This window comes from Stylophora pistillata, chromosome 11 (genome assembly GCF_964205215.1).
Source record: "Stylophora pistillata chromosome 11, jaStyPist1.2, whole genome shotgun sequence".
In the NCBI taxonomy this organism is placed as follows: Eukaryota; Metazoa; Cnidaria; class Anthozoa; order Scleractinia; family Pocilloporidae; genus Stylophora; species Stylophora pistillata.
The window spans coordinates 10,059,439-10,083,092 of NC_142529.1; the positions used below are offsets into that span (position 1 = coordinate 10,059,439).

General features: G+C 39.1%; 2 protein-coding genes across 2 annotated transcripts; one reads left to right on the forward strand and one right to left on the reverse strand.

Annotated features, from left to right (window-relative positions):
• The first annotated feature begins 1,337 nt into the window (after positions 1 to 1,337).
• On the forward strand, positions 1,338 to 5,258 carry LOC111341674 (uncharacterized). The gene is made up of 6 exons (XM_022948650.2): positions 1,338 to 1,818; positions 1,889 to 2,006; positions 3,601 to 3,792; positions 4,219 to 4,291; positions 4,704 to 4,846; positions 5,123 to 5,258. The coding sequence occupies exons 1-6, from the start codon at positions 1,405 to 1,407 to the stop codon at positions 5,137 to 5,139; spliced, it is 957 nt and encodes a 318-aa protein (XP_022804385.2). The 5' UTR covers positions 1,338 to 1,404; the 3' UTR covers positions 5,140 to 5,258.
• A 14,979-nt stretch (positions 5,259 to 20,237) lies between these two features.
• Positions 20,238 to 20,888, reverse strand: LOC111341666 (tyrosine-protein kinase SPK-1-like). The gene has a single exon (XM_022948643.2). The coding sequence runs from the start codon at positions 20,886 to 20,888 to the stop codon at positions 20,238 to 20,240; it is 651 nt and encodes a 216-aa protein (XP_022804378.2).
• Between the last annotated feature and the right edge of the window lie 2,766 nt (positions 20,889 to 23,654).

Genomic DNA, 23,654 nt, shown 5'->3' on the forward strand with positions numbered 1-23,654 from the left:
AGGTCTGATTTTCGCTATTGCATAAATAGCGCTCTCTACTGCGAGGATCGTGCATCATACGTAAAATCTTGTATCTTAACAATTTAAAAGATTACTTTAACATTATACTTTTTGTGTAGTGTAGGACCTCCATTGCCATTAAGCAGAATATGATACAAATAGAAATTTGATTGCAATGAAGTGACAAGAATGGGAAACTGAATTCGTAATGTTAACAAGAAAGTACTTATAGAAAAACTTATGACAGTTGGAAAGCGAATGTTTCGTACTTGTGACATTTCAAATGCAGAATAGAAACTTTCAATAGCTGCTTCTCCAATACCAGTGAAGTAGCCTTCATTTATGTTTATCTCAGCCTCTTCAGTTCGAACAGCAGAGAAATGTTTCTCGAGTCATTTTCCAAAGCCCACCTACCAAGACCATTTCAACGAACGCTGTCACTCGAATCGGATTGGTTTTCCACTTTTCTCTTTCATACTCGGGGTTGAGTTTGGGTGTTAATATTTTACAGGGGATCTAGAGTCCTATTATATTATCACCTGCCCTCTGCCGAATCATTAAATAAATAGATAAATGAATGAATGAACTCCATTCAAAACTCAACTATCGAGATGGAGACAAAAAACCAATATCATTTATTGTCATATGATTCCGGCCACCCAAGTGAATATATCTTTCGAACTTTTGTAATGTTTTTTTGTTTCGTCGTGTTTTGTTTTATTCTTTTTATTTTTTTTTATTCTTTTTCTTTTTTTGTGTGTAGGTTAGTTATTCTTTTCTCTTCTGTATTTGGTCTTTTGAAAATTGTGATCAAGAAAAAGCTTATGCATTAAGACGGATAAAATGAATTAAATTTAGTTGCTGATATCATAAACACATGTATATAACATAGTTTAACATATTTCAAATAAATTTCATTACACTTACTGGAAATTGAAAAAACAAAGGGAAGCAGAACAAAATCCGTATTCTCAGCAGATTTCGCTTCTGCTCATCAAAAAATTTTTGGAAACCAGTAAATAGCTCGTCAAGGTTCAAAAAGCTCGCGCACTTGTAAAACAAATTTAAATCAAGTTGAGAAGCCATGATGTTGGAGTAGAGAGATAACAGGAAACTTTTCATCTAGTGAATCAAACAAAGCGATTCATTTCGTCCCGCAGAACTGTGGATTCATGTCGTGTCATATCACTTGAATCAGACATTTAACAATCGCAGCCCTTTAGTATTTCTTGTACTTATGTTCTCTTTGTTTTCTTTAATTAAGGTGGAAAACAATTGCTCCGGACTTTGTCTTGATACCCAGCAGACGGTAAATCTTTTGAAATACCCATAGCATTTGACAACTCAACCCAAGCGTTGCACCTGCTCCATGAGTATCGGAATAGCCGCCTGCGATGTATGTAAATGTATAATGTTTTTCATTCGTATTCAAAGTGTATATTTTCAGATAGTGACAGTCCAAGGGTCACTAACATGCAGCTCTTTCCAGTCTGGCTGCTTTTTCATTCTTTGTTAAAATTGACGTTGGCAATGCAAGGTAGCGCTATTTATCGAAATCCAACAAGCCACGTTTATTTGGGCAACTTCAGGCGCGATCACTTCCATTACTTGTGGGTTGAAAAACTTACAACCTCCATGGTGGAAAATGGGTTAGAATGCACTCTCCTCTGTGTCGGAGAACCAAAGTGTTATTCGTTGAACGTAGCAGCGTATCCTGACTCCAAGGGCCTTTATCTGTGTGAGTTGTTATCTACCGACAAGTACAAAGCGACCGAAAATTTCCTCGCAAATGATGCCTTTCACCATCAAGGACCGTTGGTGAGTTTTTGGTGATTGTACAAAACAAACTTAGAATGCAGTTGAAAGAGGATGTTTCTTAATATTTCAGTCTCCATGTGAAAGCGCTCCTTGTAAGAACGGCGCTGTCTGTGTTCCTGAATATGTACTGAACTCCTATCACTGTAACTGTAGACCTGGATCCTGGGGAACTCACTGCGAACGAGGAGGTATTTCAAACATTCATCATTTTCTTTGTCGAGTACTATGGAATTTGAGAACAAAAAAAGTTGCAAAGGTTAAAATATTATTTGTTATTATACCTGTTCAGTATACCTATTTCCAGCCCTTTTCTAAAAACTAAACGAATGTCAGTCACTTTGCCATTTTTCCAACTTATAAAGTTCCCAATGAGCATTTGGTTTATACGTCAGCTCTGCATTTTCGCATTAAGATATGAAGTACTTGAAAAGGTTAGAGAGTACTGAAGACGCTAGAGTTCCTCTTGTCCTTGTCGCGCCTTGAGAAACTCTAACACATTTTTCCTTCTATCCAAACGTTCCATGTGATTCATACCTCGATGAATGCACAACTGCCGTAGGAACCAATGAATAAGTTGCAAGTTATCGGATCCTTGTGTTTGCAAAAATATTTTCGGGATCGTCCAGGAGCAAACATTGCAAGTTGCTAGAGGAGAATATGTGGCGAGAGGTTGTTTCGACGTCCAAATACACGATGTTTCGCAGAGAGATCATCACACTTTCGCCGCCATTAAATCTTATTACAAATGAAGCGTACGTTTTTGCGTAACGGACTGAATAAACATGATTAAGACGTGAAATATGTTAGATATCTATCGATAAACCTGTCACTATTCGGAAGGCTTTTTGTAAAATTGACATCGCGTAATGGTTTTGTTACAAAATCATGTTTTTGATAAAAAAAATTACGGCGGCTAAAAATTATACCTCCTCAAAGGAAAGAAGTGGTTGGCAGCGGAAATTTAAATTGTTTTACCGAGCTGCTACTCTTTGAAAGAATGAAGTAAGCGAAGAGAAACACTAGATCATTAGGTCGAGCTCCAGTTCGTTTTGGAGAAATCGAAAGGTTTTTTAGCTACCACACTTTGCTTCGGGATTCTTGGAAGATCTTCTCAGGAACAACAAGATCACGGGAACTCGGGCAAAAACTGAAGAAGTCTGAAGACATGTATTCAGTAAAGACATGTATTCCCTAAAGCGACCCAGTTGTACCGACTCAAAGGAGCAAAGCAGGCTGGATATTCACTCACTTTAATGTATCACGATGATCATGCACAAGCGCACCACTGAATCTCCTGTTGCTTCGAGGTAACTGTTGTAGCGCCCTTTTGTATTTCCGAGCCAAGTAAAAGCTGGAAGTAAACTTTATACAAGTTATAAAACTAGGTAATGTACGTAATGTTATTCTTAGGAACTCTCAATAAACCTAGTACAAGGTAAAAAGTTTATCGGTAAATTTGTTTACATATTTCATGGTTATTCATACGAAAACGTACGCTTTCTCATTACCTCAATCCATTTTTATTTCAAGAGCGAAGTATTACAGTCTAGTAAAGTATGACAGTATAGTTGTGTCTCAACTATATGAAAAGAATTTTGTCGGATTTTCAAGGCAAAACGTCAAATGGAATTCATATAGGAAAGATAAAAGTCCTTCAAAATATTTCAAACATTTCCGGTCTCTTGGTGAAAGAAAAATAGAAATGCTTCATGGTTATGACATCACGCCCTAAACTATTTGCAATATGGTGCATCATGGTGTCTCTTTGATGTGCTTTCTTAGGGAGCGGAATACGAAGCCACATGGACTTTTGTGTGGTCCCAAACGAAGGAGGTTGTTCTCCTCCTGATGGGAGCTATCTTATCCTCACCAAAACGGAAGGCACAGCTTGTAATGCAACCGATCAGATTTTTTTTTTGGACCAAGATGGAGTTATCTATCATACATGCAGCAGGAAAGTAGTTTGTCCACAGGGTAACAGTTTTCTCCATTTACTTTACATAGTTAGTTTTGTTGTTGTTGTTGGCATCATTTATGAACGTTATCTAATTTCTAATTGACTGTTTTCGATGTTCTTGTTATCGTTGCTTATTATTTTAATATAATCAATCATCGACAAAATTTAAGTGAGCTTTTAAATTTTATCTGACAGTAACAACATTTCTAAGGAATTGTTCCCCTTTTCGACCCATTATTCTCCTTTTTCGAGAATAGATTACTTTGCATAGGCGCCAATATTTCAAGGGGGAGGAAAATATTAAAAATCTTATAGTCCAAGTGAGATAAACACTTTTTGATGATCTTTCGTCTCGAATTACACTTAAATTCGTGAGTTCGTCATGCACAATCCGTTTTTGAAACTCAAACTCTGTTCGTCTGTTTCTCCTTCTTTTTGGGTAGACAATAGCCCTACTCGTCAAAAGAAACTTATGTTAAAGGATATGTGCGATCTGAGCATTTCAAGGCATGTCAGGTATGTTGAGGCTGCAACACAATGACAATTTTTGCCTCGTGTTCATACTATGTTCATTCCTTTCCTCCTTTTTTTCTCGTGGTAATTCTTTCCCTGTGCATAAGTTCTCTTTCGCTTCGACATATTCATCAACGAGTTGAGTCACTTGCTAAATAGCAAGTTCCTGGAAGTTGCACGTTTCTCTCTAGAAAAACCTAAATAGAATCGAATTCGGGTCAATTCTGTACGGTTCTTTCCCTACACAAGACAAAACATCTTTGTGTTCACGAGTTCCTTTTTCTGATTAATATCTCGCAAAAGTGAAGTGATGAAATCTTCAAATTGTTTTTTTCTTTTTACATTCCTGTAAAATTACGTTCGTGCTCGTGAAGAGCAATAGTTTTTTAATACATCGCGTATCTGGTCATTTCAGGTTGCCAGTCCATAATAACCTGAAGAATTTAAAGAACAATTTCTGTGTTCATCCACGTGGTGGGTGGCCATTTGAGGGAGTGCATTTGCTGTACTGGCCAGAATGTGATATGGCAAGATTGAAGCTCAACTTCTTTGAACTTGGTAAGACATTAACGCGAAGATTGGAAGAAATATAAAATGAGATACGTTTAAGAGCGCTTTGGAGTGTCGCCGAAACAAACTAATCACAATGTCCAATAAGAGTAAAGGACAATAGAACAAGAAGCCAATGGGAACGTACGATAGGAATAGCCGTGAAAGGTCTAAAGCGCAAGAAAGTGCACGTGACTAAGTCCGGATTGTTGTTTTACATCAGCCACTGATAGCACTAACAACTAGAAAATTCTGAATGGAGATCATTTCAATTTTTCCTTGCAGGTGCACCAACTCCCTGAATTCCAGTGCGAAGAAATATTTATTCCCTTATTGGATATTGTAATAACACAACAAATGCCAATTGCCGCGGGAGCTGCGGTAGACTAGATGTTAGATAATAAAGGCACGAGTTACTGCATTTGCATTCTGAATAGTTGTTTCTAGATCTCTGACAGCAATAATACGGGAAGTCCTACCTAACTCAAAATGCACCACTGAGATGTGTCATGAGAGAGCTAAAAAAGACTGCCCCTGCGTCTTCTGCTGCGGCAGGAGACTGGGAATGACAACACAAAACCATAGCAACGTTACGTAAGATTGCGAAATGTTTGAAATATAGGACAGAGTGGAGGATTTTCTCCGGGGTAACTTAGGTGTAGGTAAAAAGGCTTGGTTAGAAACTTTGGTTAGAGAGAGGTCGATTATCTTTAGCTTTGTAAACCGAATCTTTTGCATATTCCACCTTTACCCATGCGCGCCAATCGTTGTTTTATCTCGGACAGATTTTGTGCCGCGAAAGTAAAACAAACATTAACAATTGCAAGGCCCACAATATCTTATTTTAAGGTGTATTAAAATGGGTTTTCCAGAAAAAAAAAATCTTATCATAGAAACCCAGCAGGAAAAAGTAGCTTCAATTTATATTTGAGAAGAAAAATAATTTTTCATCACGGTGATTGTAACTTCTATTTTCAAAAAAACAAAGAAGACAAAAACTTGATTCTACACATCTTAGTCGCTTTTCCTGGAAATTTGAGAAGAATAGAGCAAATTCTAAATATTTTCCCCTATTTTATGCATGACCATATCTGTCGATAAAAATCAACTAGGAAACTCTAATCCACCTTGCTAAACTAGTGCTAATACTCAATTCGGGGACATCTATTACGAACAAACTAATGGCGCAGTCATGGGTTCCAAATTGGGACCCAGCCACACCAGTCTTTTCGTATTATCGAACACCAACTTTCCAGCGAATACAAGGTCCCCAAACCTGATCCTTATGGTCGCTACATTGACGACTGTATCGGTGCTACCTACTCCCGGGGGGGGTACTCGATATATTCCTGGGTGGGGAGGTGCGGCGCGGCCTCTCATACCCTGACCCTGTTTAAGACAAATATCGCTGATTTCCCTACCCTGAAGACAGAATTCCGATTTTTGATACCCTGTTTAAGACATTTAATGTGCGTGGTATCAATGCCAAAATCAACGGAATTCAATAGTAATTAAAAATTAGAGTTTGTAAAAATTTTGCTGTTTATCTTCCAAGAAAAGATATCCTGTTTAAGACAAAAATTGATAAATCGATACCCTGATTAAGAAAAAAAATGATAAATTCGATACCCTGTTTAAGACATTTAATGTGCGCGGTATCAATGCCAAAATCAACGGAATTCAATATTAATCAAAAATCAGAGTTTGTAAAAATTTTGCTGTTTATCTTCCAAGAAAAGATATCCTGTTTAAGACAAAAATTGATAAATCGATACCCTGATTAAGACAAAAAATGATAAATTCGATACTCTGTTTAAGACAAAAATCTCGAAAAACATACCCTGGCTGGCCGCACGTCCCCATCAAGCCCTTATAAGGGAGCACCCCCCCCCCCCCGTACTTACTCTACCAGAAAAAAGCTAATTTAAATTATTACCGCCGTCAATCCCTATCGCTCGGCTCTGAAATACAACTGGGAAAAACTTGGGAAACTTCCGACACTTCTATAGCTCTTTCTTTTTTTTTTTTTACATCAAAGTTTCAGTTGAGGGCAGCGGTCTATGCACTGGCGTGTACTACAAATCTACAGACTCACATAATTTCTTCTTGTATTAATCTTCGCGTCCATCACACATCAAGAATTTCATTTCTTTTCTTTTTTTTTTTTTTCAGTTTCTTAGACTGACGTTTATAAAGTGACAACTCTAATTTCCCCGACAAAACAGAGTCATCCCCGCGCCCAACAAATTGATCGACAGTCAGCGCTACAAATTCGGATATAAATCAAAACCTGTAAATTTTGGTCAGCCTTTAAAACATAACGTCATAATTTGGATTCACTTTCATAAGTACTCACCTGTAAGATTTGAGGCAGATTTTTAGACACCTCTTCCTCTTTTTCTGTATAACATAATACCATTACCAACAGGAACAGTGCTCAAAGTAAGGTAAGGAAGGTTATGGACTACAAAAGAAAAAAAAAGGCAGTTTTCTTGCGGTGGCATATAATTTCATACTTCAGATTAATACACTATAATAACTATATTTCAAAATTTAAGGTCAAAGATATGCCTTGCCAATGACTTTTCTTTAAAACAAGATCTGATTGTTTTAAATCACTCAAAAATGTAAGCAAAAAGGATTCATTGTATGTTACTAGGGAGTTTAAGCAAATCACTACGGCTGGCGCTGCTACGGCTACCGGAAGTAAAATTGTCCAGAAACGAGTCATTGCGCATGTCAGTGGTACCCATCTAGCCGTAGCGGGAAATCCTTCTACGCGAGTGAGAAGGTTTCGGCGTAGTCTGTGGTACGTGAACTTATCTCGCTTCTTTCTTCGCTTTAAACATTCTCCTGAGCAATTTTAACTATTGAAATACGCTTAACATCTTTAAAAATAGCTTATCGGGAATATTTATCAAGCTTGCTGTCCCATACCGAGTGAATCTACCTTTATTTTTGCAGCCGGGTTTGTCGAAGGATCGAAGCAGTGTGCACATAGAGAACGCAGCGAACGCAAGGAGAAATGCGTTAGTAAAAAGTCTAACTTTTCCTTTTAAAACCTCAAAGACTACTTGAAATTCAAATAGCTGAAGCCGAGGAATGACGAGGGACCGTGTAGAAACTTTGCTTTGGTGTTTATAAGCTCCAAACTGGCAATTTTACAACACGTAAGCTTAAATATTTGAATTCACTCATTCACTGTGCACAGGATCGCTTACAATTTTTTTTTCCAAACGTTGGAATCCCTCGTCCCTTTGAACGAAGTCATTTTGAGTTTTTAGACGTGCAAAAACTACCGCGAAGACGCTTAATTTATTGGTTTTAAACTTCTCAGCCGTACTAGGTTTGTAGTTCGCGTTGCTTAAAGTTGCATTTTGGCGGGCTACGGCGACGTACTCTCCCCAAGCCTCGTCAACCACGATAGCCCTAGCAGCGCCAGCCGTAGTGATTTACTTAAACTCCCTACTTTTACCTTGAATACTTCTTCACTTTAGAGACTTGTCAGCTCCTGTCTGAGCACGAAAAGAAATTCAGGAGCACAGAAAATCAGTGTTTTTTTAAATTGGTAAAGCAATGCCCTGACCAGCGGACTGGTCTGGTTAGTGTTATCCCAGAATGAACATTACAGAAGAAAAATCCCATCTTTTAAAACAATCAGTACTGCCAGAACAAGGACAGTTTCATGTAACCCTGAATGCTGCAGAACACAGTTTTTATTTTTAAACAATTTTTTTGTTTAACTTTATGAATGTGTATTTAGACAGAATCTTCCCAAAATGCCAAAGCCATATAAAATGACAGTATCTTTAACTGCTGTTTTATCAGGGTGGATTAAAGAAGCACTCTGATGAAACCGCCCTATAATTAGAAAACCCAAAGAATTCAGTTATTTCATTATAATGTTAATTTTTAGTGATTAATAAAGCCTTTTCGACAATAATTTTAGTTGAAAGTCAATTCTAGGGCGAGAAATTACGATTTGAAAACCGTTCCCACATTAATTTTCGTAATCTCGGCCAACTTATCTTCGGTCAGCGGTCACTCCCATTGTAACGTGGATTACTCAACACACTTTTATATTTATACGGAAACCTCTTGAAATTTAGTGAAATAGTCTTAGTCTTAGTGTTATAAAAAACAATATATACGATCAAAATACTGTTTTTGAAAATTAGCCACGGGCACTGCGCGTCAAATGAGTAATCTAAGTCACGGTCTCTCCCATTGTGACATAGATTACTCAACACACTTTTACATTTATACAGAAACCTCGTGAAATTTAGTGAAATAGTCTTAGTCTTAGTGTTATAAAAAGCAATATAGACGATCAAAATACTGTTTTTGAAAATTAGCCAAGAGCACGGCGCGTCAAATGAGCAAGACTAGAATATCTAACCATTTCTTCATGTTGTAGAAAGGTAGCATATTCTTCTCAATTATTTTAAGACCTTGAGTGTTGGTCCGGCCGGGGCTCGAACCCTTAACCTCCCGCACAACAGTCCAGCGCTCTATCCATTGAGCTAACCGGAAGGCGGTTGATAAAACTCGATGCAGGGATGATTTGTAAATAAAGAGTTTGAGCCAAAAGGTCAGAAGTGCGCCGTTTCGCAAATTACAAATATGTAAATCTGTAATTTGCGAAACGAGCTCTTTGAAGACTCTAACGATATGTAACTTATGTCTTCCGATTCTATAACCCTTTTCGAAGATAAAAATCGACGCAATGATGAATTTTGAACCTAGAGTTTGAGCCAAAATGTCAGAAGTGCCCCGTTGAAATCAACATCAACAACATATAATATGTATGACCTGACCGCTGACCTGATATATCATCAGGTCAGCGGTCAGCGATGGCGGTCGGTCAACTAATTTTTAGCTCCGTTCTTATGTTTACTTTCCTCGTGTTTTTACTGTTCAGCTGCTTGAACAATCTAAGCCACTACTCTAATTGGCGGTTTTCCTCAATTGGGCATGGATTTGACACACCGGGAAGCGCCCCAGAACCTTCTTCGATGTCTTATCTCGATCCTAGTAGTTTTTGCCGAGTCCGCCATTTTGGATTGAAATCATGGTATATAAGAATGAAGCGAAGGCGGTTTCTCCGAAGACGGCTTCTGTACTCAGCTAACGGAACAGCGTCTTTTAACCCATCTCTCCTGGAAAACAATCTTAGCGGCGACATTCATCCACATCCTGGACCAAACTCTACTTCTAATTCTTCATCTACATCGACGAACACAAATATTAGCTTTCCCTGCAACACGAAGTCAAACATCAGGATTGCTCATTTAAATATCCGCTCCTTGAAGTCCAGGGAACACTTCACTCTGCTAAAGGACTCCGTTGTCTCAAATAATTTCGACATCTTTACGATATCAGAGACTTGGCTGGATTCTTCAGTCAACAACGAGAGCATTCATATTCCAGGCTACACTTTGTATAGACAAGACCGTGGCCCGCACAAACCTGGCGGCGGACTATGTGTTTACATTAAGAAAAACTACAAAGTTTCATCACTGGAGAATGTATCCTCAGTTTCTGATAATAACTTTCAGCAATTGTGGCTAAAAGTGCAAAGTCGCTGTTATAAGTCATTCGTCATCTGCACAGTATATCGACCACCGAGTACTCCATTAAATTTTATAGATGATCTTGCCAACAGTCTTATCGAATCCCTCCTGTCAGGTCTTGATGTCATTATATTGGGTGACCTCAATTGCAACCTCCTTCAAGATAACGCAGAATCCCGTGCTTTAAACGATTTTTGCTCTACTTTTAACCTCACCCAATTAATCAATAAACCAACCAGAGCCACGGAGAATGGGGAATCGTTAATCGATGTTGTGATGACCACGAATGAGAAACTAATTGCTTCAAACGACGTCCTTATGTCAACTATTAGCGATCACAATTTTGTTTACATCTCGCTGAAGTTAAAAAAGCCAAGGATCAAGCCCTGTTACGTCACTATTAGAAGCTATACTAATTACAGCGCCGACAATTTCCTACGTGATTTGTCATATGCGCCTTTTCACATAATAAGCCTATTTGACGATTTCAACGATCAAGTTGATGTATTCAACGAACTGTTCTTGGAAGTACTAAGTCAACATGCTCCAGTCAAGAGGGTTAAAATTAGATCTAAACCTAACCCCTTTATAACACCAGAAATTCGTCAACTAATGAGAACGCGCGAGCAATGGCGCAAACTTGCGGGAAAAACAAATGACCCTTTCCACTGGAACGGATACAGATTTTTTCGTCAAGAAGTGAAAAGGGAGATTCGTGTGGCCGAAAAAGTTCACGTCAGGACTCAGATCCTGGATAGCAATGGAAATTCTAACTCAATTTGGAAAATCATTAACCGGTGTCTACCACGTAAACAACAAGATAGTTTTATGGCTTCTGAGGATCCCACTGGGTTAGCTAACGAATTAAATGATTTCTTCATTTCCGTCGGCAGTATTACTGCTCAAAAAGCCAGGGACTTATCTTTACATCATGGACTTAATGTAAATTTGGATGTGCCGACTCCTTTACACATATCCACCGACGTTAGCCCCGAATTATTCGTTCTCCATCAAGTCACGGAAAATCAGGTAGAAAGGGTGATTAGAAGCCTACCATCTAACAAAGCTCCTGGAATGGACAAGATATCTTCTAGAATTCTTAAAGACAGTTTACCCAGTACGCTAACAACAATTACCCACATTGTGAATAACTCCTTTGTTACCAACACATTTGCACGTGCATGGAAAACAGCTGAGGTTACACCTATTCTCAAATGCGGTAATCCAGATGTCCCTAACAACTATCGCCCCATCTCATTATTACCAATAGTCTCAAAAGTCACTGAAAGGTTGGTACATGGACAACTTATGGAGCATCTAATTAGAAATAATAAACTGGCAGCACATCAGAGCGGAAATAGAAAGCTTCACTCGACAGAAACAGCTCTGTTGTACGTTACAGATCAGTTGCTCCAGGCTATGGATAACAAGAAAGTTTCCATCATGGTCTTATTAGATATGTCTAAAGCATTTGATAGTATTCGACACGACATCTTGTTATCCAAGCTACAAAATCTCGATTTTTCCCAGGGTGCGTTGAATTGGTTTCAGAGTTACCTTTCTAACCGACAACAGTGCGTTCGAATTGGTGACGCAGTTTCTAAAGTACTCCCACTTGAGTTCGGAGTTCCGCAAGGCTCTATTTTAGGCCCGGTTTTGTTTACAATCTATGTTAACGACCTCCTTTCTGTTCCTAAACGTTGTCTATCTGCCTCCTATGTTGATGATTGCAAATTGTATTTGTCCTTTTCACCTGCCGAATTACCCACGTCCATCCTCGCCTTAAACGAAGATCTTACGAGAATATCTCAGTGGTGCTGTAAAAACTCTCTTTTGATTAATCCGGACAAAACTAAGGTTCTAGCTGTTGGATTACCACAACTTTTAAAGAAACTGTCATCATTCAGTATAACACTTTTTGACAAGGAAATAACACCTGTGCCTGTCGTTAAGGACTTGGGTGTTCTTCTCGACACACACCTCAGTTATAACCAACATATCACTGAGATTGCCTCTAAATGCCTTTTTAAATTGTACCAAATTAACAGAATCAAGCACCTCCTGGATAGGAAAACACTTCTGTTAGTAATAAATTCATTTGTCTTTAGTAAACTCCAATATTGTTCAACTGTCTGGAGTAATACCAGCAGCAGCAATATTGACAAGTTACAAAAAGTCCAAAACTTTGCTGGGCGAATTATTCTGGGACTAAGAAAGTATGACCATATTTCGGATGGGTTGCGATCGTTGAAATGGCTTCCTATTAGAGAGAAACTCATTCTAAATGACGCTACTATGATGCACAAATGTATTAACAAGCTTGTTCCAGACTATCTTGCTGATATGTTTAAATCACGTTCTCAAGTCCATAATAGACAAACTCGATCATCTGGTGCTTTGGATATACCTTTATGTCGCCTGTCAACAGGGCAGCGCTCCTTTGCTTTCAGAGGAGCCAAACTCTGGAACTCCTTGAATGATAACATTAAGTCCTTAAAATGCCCCAGGAATTTTAGACGTCATCTTGCAAATGTTTTATTAAGTTGATATATTATATTATTGATATATATTTTGTAATTATAATATTATTGTATTTACATTCTCAATTAATTTATATATTTGTATTTTTTTTTTTTTATTCTATTGAGCTGAAAAGCCCACTTAGGGAGCATCAATAAAGTGTATGTATGTATGTATGTATGTATATATATAGGTGCAAAAATGAGTATACAAAAATATGAATTATCTTACTACCCCATTATATCCTTTCTTTTTCTTTTCTTTATCAAAAACTGTCATCAAACGTACATTATAACCGTAAGACTTTTCCAGAGAAGTAAATGAGAATTAATTCCAAGTAAAACAAATTATACACAAACTAAATACATCTACATTGAAATGCTGCTTTCACTTTTGCCTGACAGAACGCCACTGTTGTCGGGACAGTTACTTTCACTGACATTTTTTAGATCTGCGATATAGCTCCGTCAGCTTAAACAAGTGAAGTCGCCTCTAAATTTTACATAACCCGCAGTGTCATCCTCAAGGATTCCATTTCTCGCGTCAACCTTCGAAAGGCTTTACGAAATCATTTCTCTTGTAGTAGTACAACACAAAAGTTGGATAAAGGAGGAGTGTCAATGGAGTGTATTTTGTTGCCAGTTATCTCTTTGGCACTCCTCTCTGCAACATTTCAAAAATCCCTTTCGAGTATTGTCTAAATTCATCGTCGGCAAAACAAACCAATACAGTTCCACATATATCAAAAGTTATTTCGCTTTCAAACGTCTTAAAAAGAGAGGCTACTGCAAGAGCTCGCCTTTTTTTCTTACTGACTTGGAACGAACGTGAAGGTTCAAGCTTATCAATTTCTCTTGAATTTTTTATTCCTTTTTTTCCGCTTTTCTTTAATATTTTCAGCAACTGGCTGTATGAGAAATGAAGTTACGTAAGAAAGTCCTGTCCAAGGTTTTAGAACTAAATCTAAGGTTGTTTCTTTCTTGTTCCACCTTTTTCAAACTTTAAATGGCCGTGCGTGAACATTTGGAAGGCACTTCATTTCAGAAAAGCACTTTTATAAGCGATCTCCATTACAGGTGGAAGCAGCTTATACCTTGAATCGCAAACCTTTCAGCAGTTCCATTTTATGACTATCGCGGAGCCTATCCTTCACGTCGGTTTTAATTTTTAGCCGTCCCTTCAAAAGTATGGATGCCGTGGCAACAGACACTCTTTCTTCGGACAGTAGACCCTCGCCGCCGTCTTCTTTCTAGTGAGAGTATATCTCAAAACCTCTGCCGAGTTCTCGGGATCTTTTACTTGGTAGAGGTAGCGCTCTTTATGCATCACACATATATCCCATAGTGCGATGGGCAGGGTCCGAGAAAAATTCACCTTGCACTGCTCACAGCTTTTGGCATTTGGGAAGTCGTTGACAAAAACAATATTGAACGGTTAGTCGTTGTGGTAGAATTCTGTAAAGCGATATGGTTTTGCAAAGTCGAGATCGGGATCATGAACCGAATTTGGATCTATTTCCTCAACAACTGGCTCCTGCTCGACGTTGTTATTACCTCGGCGAGGCTACTTCTCAGTCTGGCGACAATTTGCACCAGCACTTCTGGGGACATTGTTAAAAGCGAGCCGAGACTCCAGGTCGTTTTGCTACGCATAATTTTGGATGTGCCGCATTAAGTTCCCTTGCGTTTCAGCCACGGCGATGGAATGCGGGCATAATCCCCCAGTTGCCACAGAGGAAGCACAATCTTTGCAGTTGAATTTTCCTTTCTTATTTTCAACGGTAAAGGCTTTGTCGCTTTCAGTAACACAGAAGTTTCCGTTGTCCAATGGAATAACCTTGAATCGTGCGAGAATTATTTCTGCTTTGCGCCAAATATCTGCTACAACTTGCGATGCAAGTTGTTTTGGCAAACCGCTTTCTTCAAGAGAAATAGACAGCTTCTTTAAGGCCATGTCGTCTGAACTCTTGTCGTCAAGTAATCTTTGACCTAGGACTTTCTTTATGTACGCAGATATTTGTTCGCGTGTCATCTGGGAGCACCTTAGGGGGTCGATACTGAAATTCTCGTATCCTGGTGCAAGGCGGTACTCGCCCATTCCCTACACTGCTTTTATAAATTCGCTGTTCTGCTGCTGGACAACTCGATGGTTGACATTCTCTTAAATTGTAGCCTGATCTATCGACTGCCCATGCGCTTCTTCCTTCATGACATGATGCAAAGCCTCGGTACCTTGGTTATGCCATTTGTTAGGCGGATTACCCAGTCCTGCAGCCACTCGTAAAGGTTTCATCATGCACATTTTCAGCGTATCAGTCAGTGGTCTTATCCGTCCTTTTGTGCTAAACATCCATTTGGTAAATTCAGCAGGCCAACGCAGGCGTGATAACGCCAAAGCGACGTCAAAAGAGTCGTCATCCTCACAATCCACAAGACCCTTGATGCGTCTCCCGTCTTTTTCTCCGCCAAGAATTTGGGAACAACTAGTTCTTTGTTCTTTCGAATCTACTTTCAGTTGTTGAAGTTTACTGTTTAGATCAGCTTCTACGTGGGTAAAACACCTCAGGTGGATGTTTTTGTTCGCTTCTGTTGCAACATCTGAGCTGCTTGAGATGGGGAACACATTTTCGAATCCTTGTTCGAAGGCAAGTTCTCCATCTGTCCCATACGTCAGGGATCGGATGCCTTTGCGATATAACGACGAAGCAAGGTACTCGTAATCTTCCCTCTCCTTGGTGACACTTGTCATCATAGCAGCCAGAGTTATTGGGTGCTTATTAGGCTTGTTTCGGTAGACAAACATTGGATGAGGAAACGTCAGAGTTGTAACATAGAATGGACCCATGTTATAAGTCATGTCTATCCCAATTTGGCTTTTGGGCTTCTCGCCAGAACAATACCTCTTCATCCACATCATCTGGTTGTCGGTCATAGCAAAGGTATTTGGGGCCATAAACTTATCTCCTCGCTTTGATTTCACTCCAAAGGAGACGTCCCAAAGGAAGTCATCATGCTGCATTAAATTCATGGGTTGACAAAATCTGGTCGGCGTGGTGGGCCAGTGTTCCGACTCTTTTTCCGCCCTTCCACATTTCGGCAAGCGTTGTATACCTGCTCTCTATTACGGATTATGTCCGCTGGTGAACTCACGTTGAGAACACCTCCAGCTTCCTCCTCTATGGCGCTGATAATATGGTTTGGTGTCTCACTTGCTTGAGCTACGGCTTTCGCTTTCCGTATCACACTTAGTTTGGTACGATAATACGGCTCACTTTTCTTGTGGCAGTTACCCTGCGCTTTTAAGGATAGCGAACTCGCATCCGGTGGAGCTTTGTACTGCCCAACAGCATACCTTGCAAGCACGCCCTCAGTTTCCACTTTGGCTACTATTCGACAAAACTCTTTTGAAGTATGGTGCCAACTGTACTGCCTTCGCACTTTGTAAACTTGCCCATCAACACTACACTCTTCTGGATGAGCTGTTTTCAAGCTCTCAATAGCGCCATTTTCCCGTAAAACAGCCCTGACTATATCACATGGGGGATGAATGCTTCTTATAACCGCCATTGTCATCTGCAGTCAAATCGCGATGGTCTACAGAATTCTTTATGTCAATCACAAAGACAACATTTTCTCGCACTGCCCGAGGTACTGTGTAGCAAATCCGGCTTGATGGTACTTTCTCGCCAACACACGCTTCCAAGATTTCCGAAATGTTCAAACCTCTCTTGCCTCTACGAAATACAGGGCAACCATTTACATTTTCTGGTACAAAAAAAACACAGTAGATATAAAATATGGAAACTAAGACGGCGCTGTGTATCACTTCAAAACGTAGATTGGGGATAACGAAATTATAATAACATGGCTTTCTTCAAGGAAGATCTGCAATGCACCTCATAATCCTTAAGTGTTTTTCTTTACTCTACGCAGGTTTAAGTTCAAGATTGGGAAACTGCAATGGGAGCGCTCTTCTGTTCAACTTCACCGACCGAAAGAAAAAAAAAACTATTCGAACACAACAAACTATCGCAAAATTGACTTTCATCATGGTCTTTGCACCCCATGCCCCCGCGTTGTTGTTGTTGTTGGTTCTATCTCTTTTAGTGAGGGTGTTTTTACCATGCGAGTCCAACGTGAGGTCTATGAACGAGTTCATAAGATGATATAGACACTTACGTGGCATGGACTCATCATCATCATCATGTTCTCAAAGAGAAGCAGCTTCACGGGTCCTTTTTCGCGACTTGGTGAGCAATTTCTAAAAAGGAAGAGGTAACATCACCTCACGATTTCTCCGATGTGAAGTTCACCACAGGTACAAATAATAATAATACTAATAATAATAATAATAATAATAATAGTAATTTTTATTTTTAGATTTTTTTATTTTTTCATACACTTTAAAGTTAGATTCCGGGTTGTAGGAAGTTACTGAAGAAAGGTTATTTCTCGCATTAAAAAAAAAAAGGAGTAATGATAATAACAATAATAATAATAATTTTTCGTATTAATTTTATTTAACAAAATCAGTTAAATAGTAATAGTAATAATAGTAATAATAATAATGATGATGACAATAATAACAATAATAATAACTAAAACTTAGATAGCGCAATTTTCCATGACGTACATGATCAAATGCGCTTTACAATTAAATAAGATGATTCAAGATAGGCTGAATATACAAGTAATTAAGATAGATAAAATTATCCGTTGAGCAATAACAATTTACAGCGAATAATAACAAATAAAAAGGCTGTTTAAAAAAATATGCTTTAAGATAGCACTTAAAACTTGAAAGCGAGTCAAGACCGGATATGCTACTCGGTAGATAAACTGAATCATGGACGCATGCCTTTTTTGGCTTCTTTGGCTTGTTTCTTGACGGCGATTCATCATCATCGTCAGAGGTAATAGAAATGACAAGTTTTGGTGTCGTGAGTTTGCTGAGAGCTTTGGTCACCCGGAAAGCCACGTCTTTCACCTTCTCTAAGACTCCCACTCGCACTTCTCCCCTTTCTGCACGGCTCGTAAATTTTCCTTTGACAAATTTCTTAATTCTCCCTTTTCAGAACTACTCTTATCTTCATTGACCACTTCAGTAACACTGTCTCCGCTGTCCTCTTTCTCTGGGGGCACACCATCTTCGCTGTCTTCTTTCTCCTGGGGCACACCATTGTACTCTCCTTCCTCGCCTGACTCATTTGGGACACACCCATCCAAACTCGCGAGGGCACGCCTTATAGAGTAAAGGGAGTCAGTGGGGTGAACAACGTCGTCTTCCTCGGCTCTACTGGAATGCGGCCTGAAATAAAAAATTCGGAGAGATATTTAGTGATTGGCGAAAAGAATACTTTTTTTTCCTATTACCTTTACTTCCGGTTTCTGCTCTTTTGTCTTGATAATGGTATCGTACATTTCCCGGCAAGCAATACTGGAATTTATTAGAAAAACGTCCAGGCTGTCACAATTGTCAAATGTCCATATTGTAATGCACTTGTATCCTTTCCATTCTTACTTCCTAATAACTGTCCTCATTTCTGTAGTGACGTTTTCAGAGATAAGGCCATCCCAATAAAATGTTTCGTTTCCCATCGCCTTTTCGTGAAGTTAGGTCGGTCGGTGAGGCCCCAAAAAAAAAGAAAAAAAGAAAAAAGAATGAACACATGAAGGGGTCTGTGTTCCACTTTACTTTTGCAAATTCAATTTGACGTTTAGTCTCCAAGAGATAATTAGATGGTAAAAAATGTATATTAACAGGACTATCAAATTTCTAAAAAGGCTACAAAAAAGAAGTATCGATGATACTTTTAGACAACTGGTGTTAATAAGACAACATCGTGTTCTTGTAAATTAAAGTACTTGCTTCTTTTCAAGTGATTCTGGAAATTCTTTTTTTTTTATTTTTCCAAAAAGAATGGGTCGGTCTAGCGATCGGAAACGAAGTATTAAATTGAGATGGCCTAAACCGTTATTGGTGGGAGGTATATTTTTCTCGAAATCATGCTTTATGGTTACAGTACCCTTTTATAAACGAATATTTTGAATGAATAACTTCCTACTTTGTCCATCCTAGCTACTTTATTCCTGATTTCGATCGTAAAGTAAGTCTGATTTTACACAATGAATACCTCATTCATTCGTAAGTTTGTTCGTTCGTTCGTTCGGTCATTCAGTCATAATAACACTAGCCTGTGTGATTCCTCAGAAACCAAAAATGACTGCGGGGAGTCATCTGGAACACCGCCTAGCAGTAACCTTTTCCATACCCAGGAGCAGAGATGACATGCCGAGTGCGAATCCTGGGCGGGGTATACTTTGAGAAGACCGGTACCCTCACCCCCCAATTCTTTTGATATGGGATGCGTGTCCACGATGAAATACTGGTCGCCATGACAACCGATAACATTAATGTAGCGGCCAGAGCTGTAAATTGCAACGTTGGTAACCGAGCAGGCAGTGGATAATGCATTAACGCCTTTGAGGGGTGAATCCCGTCCATCTTTGGAGAATACTCCATGAGAAGTAACGATCTCTTCACGAAAGTCAAGCTCTACAGATGAAATATTTGCTTTTCGTAGAATAGTGTAAGCCTCTGAAACATCGTACAGCTTTGTTACATCTCGAAAGGGGTTGAACCGCGTGGGTTGAGTCATAATAATCTTGTCGATTTCTCTGGACAGCGCGTACTATTGTTCGGCTGCACAAAAAGAATCCCAATCTCTTCCCTTCCTAGCAATCAACTCTATGACGAGGATAGATAGAAAGGCGCAGCTGTTGGTAGCATCGTCTGGGATATTTTGATCCAGGGGAATATCTCCAACTGCGACAAGCCTATCATGGCGCTCGATTACGGTGCTTTGGCTAGTCGAGAGTGGTATGTCACTGCATAGTGGCTTGATTTTAGCAGCCTGAAACAGCTGGACTACTTCGCGAACTCTAGGCCTGCTCTTAGAACAAAAAAGAGCGCATTGGCGAAAAATTGATTCCATTTCTCGCCAGATTGTTGCTTGAAATCTGCTGTATTTGGAAGATCAAGTCGGTAACATACGTTCTCTGAATCTACTCACTAACTCATTTCGTAAGCTTTGGAAGTTCTTTTGCGGAACCTGGTCAAGCTCGTATTGGTAGGGGAACTCCAAATCAGGATTCAATAGCAGGAAGATAATCATTCCCAATGACCAAACATCACAGGCCTTCAATTGCTCAAGGGACAAAGCTTCGCCTGTGCTAGTGATTATCTCCGGAGCCATATAGACAACAGTTCCGCGGTCGACGTTGGTGGTTCTCGAGTGACATAATGTCTCAGTCTGTTTTTAGGGAAGCTCGACATTCTCCAAAGTCCACCAGTTTGCAAAGGACAGCTTCCTTCTCCCAGGCTTCTCGAATTTCATCCTCGTTGTTATAATGGCAGTAATGCTGGTTAGAAATAAACACTATTCCTGGCTTCAAGTCTCTGTGCGCGTTATTTCTCTCGTGGAGGTACTGTAGGCCAAGAGAGGTGTCTTCCGCTATCTTGCTGTGTAAGCAGGCCAACACTGACAGTACTTCTTCTTTCCCACTCCTGTAATCCAAGTAGTCTTGCAGTGAACTTACCCGACCTTCAAGACCGAATGGCGTGAAATCAAAATATACGTACTCAAGCGTCATTGCTACAGGACATTCGCATACAGCTTTGATTTCGACGATATGCTTGCAATGTAGGGAATTGAGGATCCGCGCCTCTTTCATGAACAAACGCTTCTCACGGTCATGCTGCCGGATGAGCTTCTTAACAACAATCGACCCTCCACCGCGTCGTTTGGCGCTGAAAACGCATCCAAAGCCACTCTGGCCAATCTCGTTCTTGTCGATAATTTCATCCCAAGAAAACTTAGGGATTCCATCTAAATCGGAACTTTGCTTAACAGTTGAAGGACGCCCAAGCAAACCAAAGGATGGAAGCTTGAATGCCATGTTGACCGACAAACGAGTTTCCCACCAAATCTCACACGTGTCACGCATTCCATTGCGTAAGAATGAGAAATAACTAGTAACCTGATATGGAAATGTTTCGGAAAGACTAATATGGTAATTAAAAAAAAGGTAGCAGACAGGAAAAAAGTCCCAAAAGATAAATTGCTTTCTGTTCATAAACTATCAACTGGAATAGGCGGCCGGTAAAAAATAACAAAATTGTTGTAGATTTTAATAAATGTACAAACATACATACGAGGCGGTGCGCGTAAGGTTTCTGACACATGCTACAGCAATGTCAAAGGGCAGAACTCCAATTTTGACCTGGTTTTCATCTGGTACTAACCAAATGATATTAGAGCCTTCAAAGAGCTCGTTTTGCAAATTAAATACTTACATATCTGTAATTTGCGAAACGGCGCACTTCTGACCTTTTGACTCAAACTCTTTATTTACAAATCATCACTGCATCGAGTTGTATCTACGAACAGTGTTAGAGAATCGGAAGAAATACGTTACATAACGTTAGAGTCTTCAAAGAGCTCGTTTAGCAAATTACAGATTTACATATCTGTAATTTGCGAAACGGCGCACTTACTTCTGACCTTTTGGCTCAAACTCTCTGTTTACAAATCATCACTGCATCGAGTTGTATCTACGAAAAGTGTTAGAGAATCGGAAGACATAAGTTACATATCGTTAGAGTCTTCAAAGAGCTCGTTTCGCAAATTACAGATTTACATATCCGTAATTTGCGAAACGGCGCACCTCTGACCTTTTGGCTCAAACACTTTATTCAAAAATCATCACTGCATCGAGTTGTGGCTATGAACAGTGTTATAGAATCGGAAGAAATAAGTTACATATCATTAGAGTCTTCAAAGAGCTCGTTTCGCAAATTACATATCTGTAATTTGCGAAACGGCGCCCTTCTGACCTTTTGGCTCAAAGTCTTTATTTATAAATCATCACTGCACCAATTTGTATCTACGAATTGTGTTTAAGAATCGGAAGAAATAAGTTATATATCGCTAAAGTCTTCGAACAGCTCCTTTCGCAAATTACAGATTTACATATCTGTAATTTTCGAAACGGCGCACCTCTGACCTTTTGGTTCAAACTCTTTATTCAAAAATCATCACTGCATCGAGTTGTATCTACGAAAAGTGTTACAGAATCGGAAGAAATAAGTTACATATCATTAGAGTCTTCAAAGAGCTCGTTTCGCAAATTACAGATTTACATATCTGTAATTTGCGAAACGGCGCACCTCTGACGTTTTGGCTCAAACACTTTATTCAAAAATCATCACTGCATCGAGTTGTATCTACGAAAAGTGTTACAGAATCGGAAGAAATAAGTTACGTATCATTAGAGTCTTCAAAGAGCTCGTTTCGCAAATTACAGATTTACATATCTCTAATATTCGAAACGGCGCACTTCTGACCTTTTGGCTCAAACACTTTATTCAAAAATCATCACTGCATCGAGTTGTAGCTACGAAAAGTGTTACAGAATCGGAAGAAATAAGTTACATATCATTAGAGTCTTCAAAGAGCTCGTTTCGCAAATTACAGATTTACATATCTCTAATATTCGAAACGGCGCACTTCTGACCTTTTGGCTCAAACACTTTATTCAAAAATCATCACTGCATCGAGTTGTAGCTACGAAAAGTGTTACAGAATCGGAAGAAATAAGTTACATATCATTAGAGTCTTCAAAGAGCTCGTTTCGCAAATTACAGATTTACATATCTGTAATTTTCGAAACGGCGCACTTCTGACCTTTTGGCTCAAACTCTTCATTAAAAAATCATCACTGCATCGAGTTGTATCTACGAAAAGTGTTACAGAATCGGAAGAAATAAGTTACATATCATTAGAGTCTTCAAAGAGCTCGTTTCGCAAATTACATATCTGTAATTTTTGAAACGGCGCACTTCTGACCTTTTGGCTCAAAGTCTTTATTTATGAATCATCACTGCATCAAGTTGTATCTACGAATTGTGTTTCAGAATCGGAAGAAATAAGTTATATATCGCTAGAGTCTTCGAAGAGCTGGTTTCGCAGAATACAGCACGGGTTTACTCGTTTCGTTTGGTTTCGTTTGGTTTTGTTTGGTTTCGTTTGGTTTCGTTTTGTTTCCCAAAATACAGTAAGCCGCTGAAACTTCAATATGACGGCTGCAGCAAATCTCGAAAATAGCAAACTTCAAACAGGGTTACCGCAAAACCGAAAATTATCCCATAAAATTGAAAGTATATCTGAGAACGTCTATCTTTAAACTGTATCTGCAATATAGTTATTGGGTTCTTCTTCGCGTATCGACGGGCGTCTCTAGCAGCTGTTTTAGGGTACCATAGAGCTATTAAAAACAGCCGCAAGGTGTCCTCGAGAAAAAATTCATAAAATATTTATAACTAGAGCACATCTGCTTTTCATGTCATCAATGAATTGTTCAAGGCCCTACTATAATGTTATTGCAAAGGAAAGTTCACAGATAATTTCCGACTCATGATGACAAGCCATGGACATGACAGAATTTCAATATTTCGAACATCGATTTTGGCTCGATACGCACTCAACCATTTTTATTTAATTACTCTTAAAAAATAATGATTAGAACAGACTAACCCTGTTTTGGTTACTTTGGTGCAAGTGTCTATCAATATAGAGAGTCCGTGTGATGTGCGATCCTCGCAGTAAATAGCGCTATTTATGAAATAGCGAAAATCAGACCTGAAAAAAATCAGGCCTGTACGAG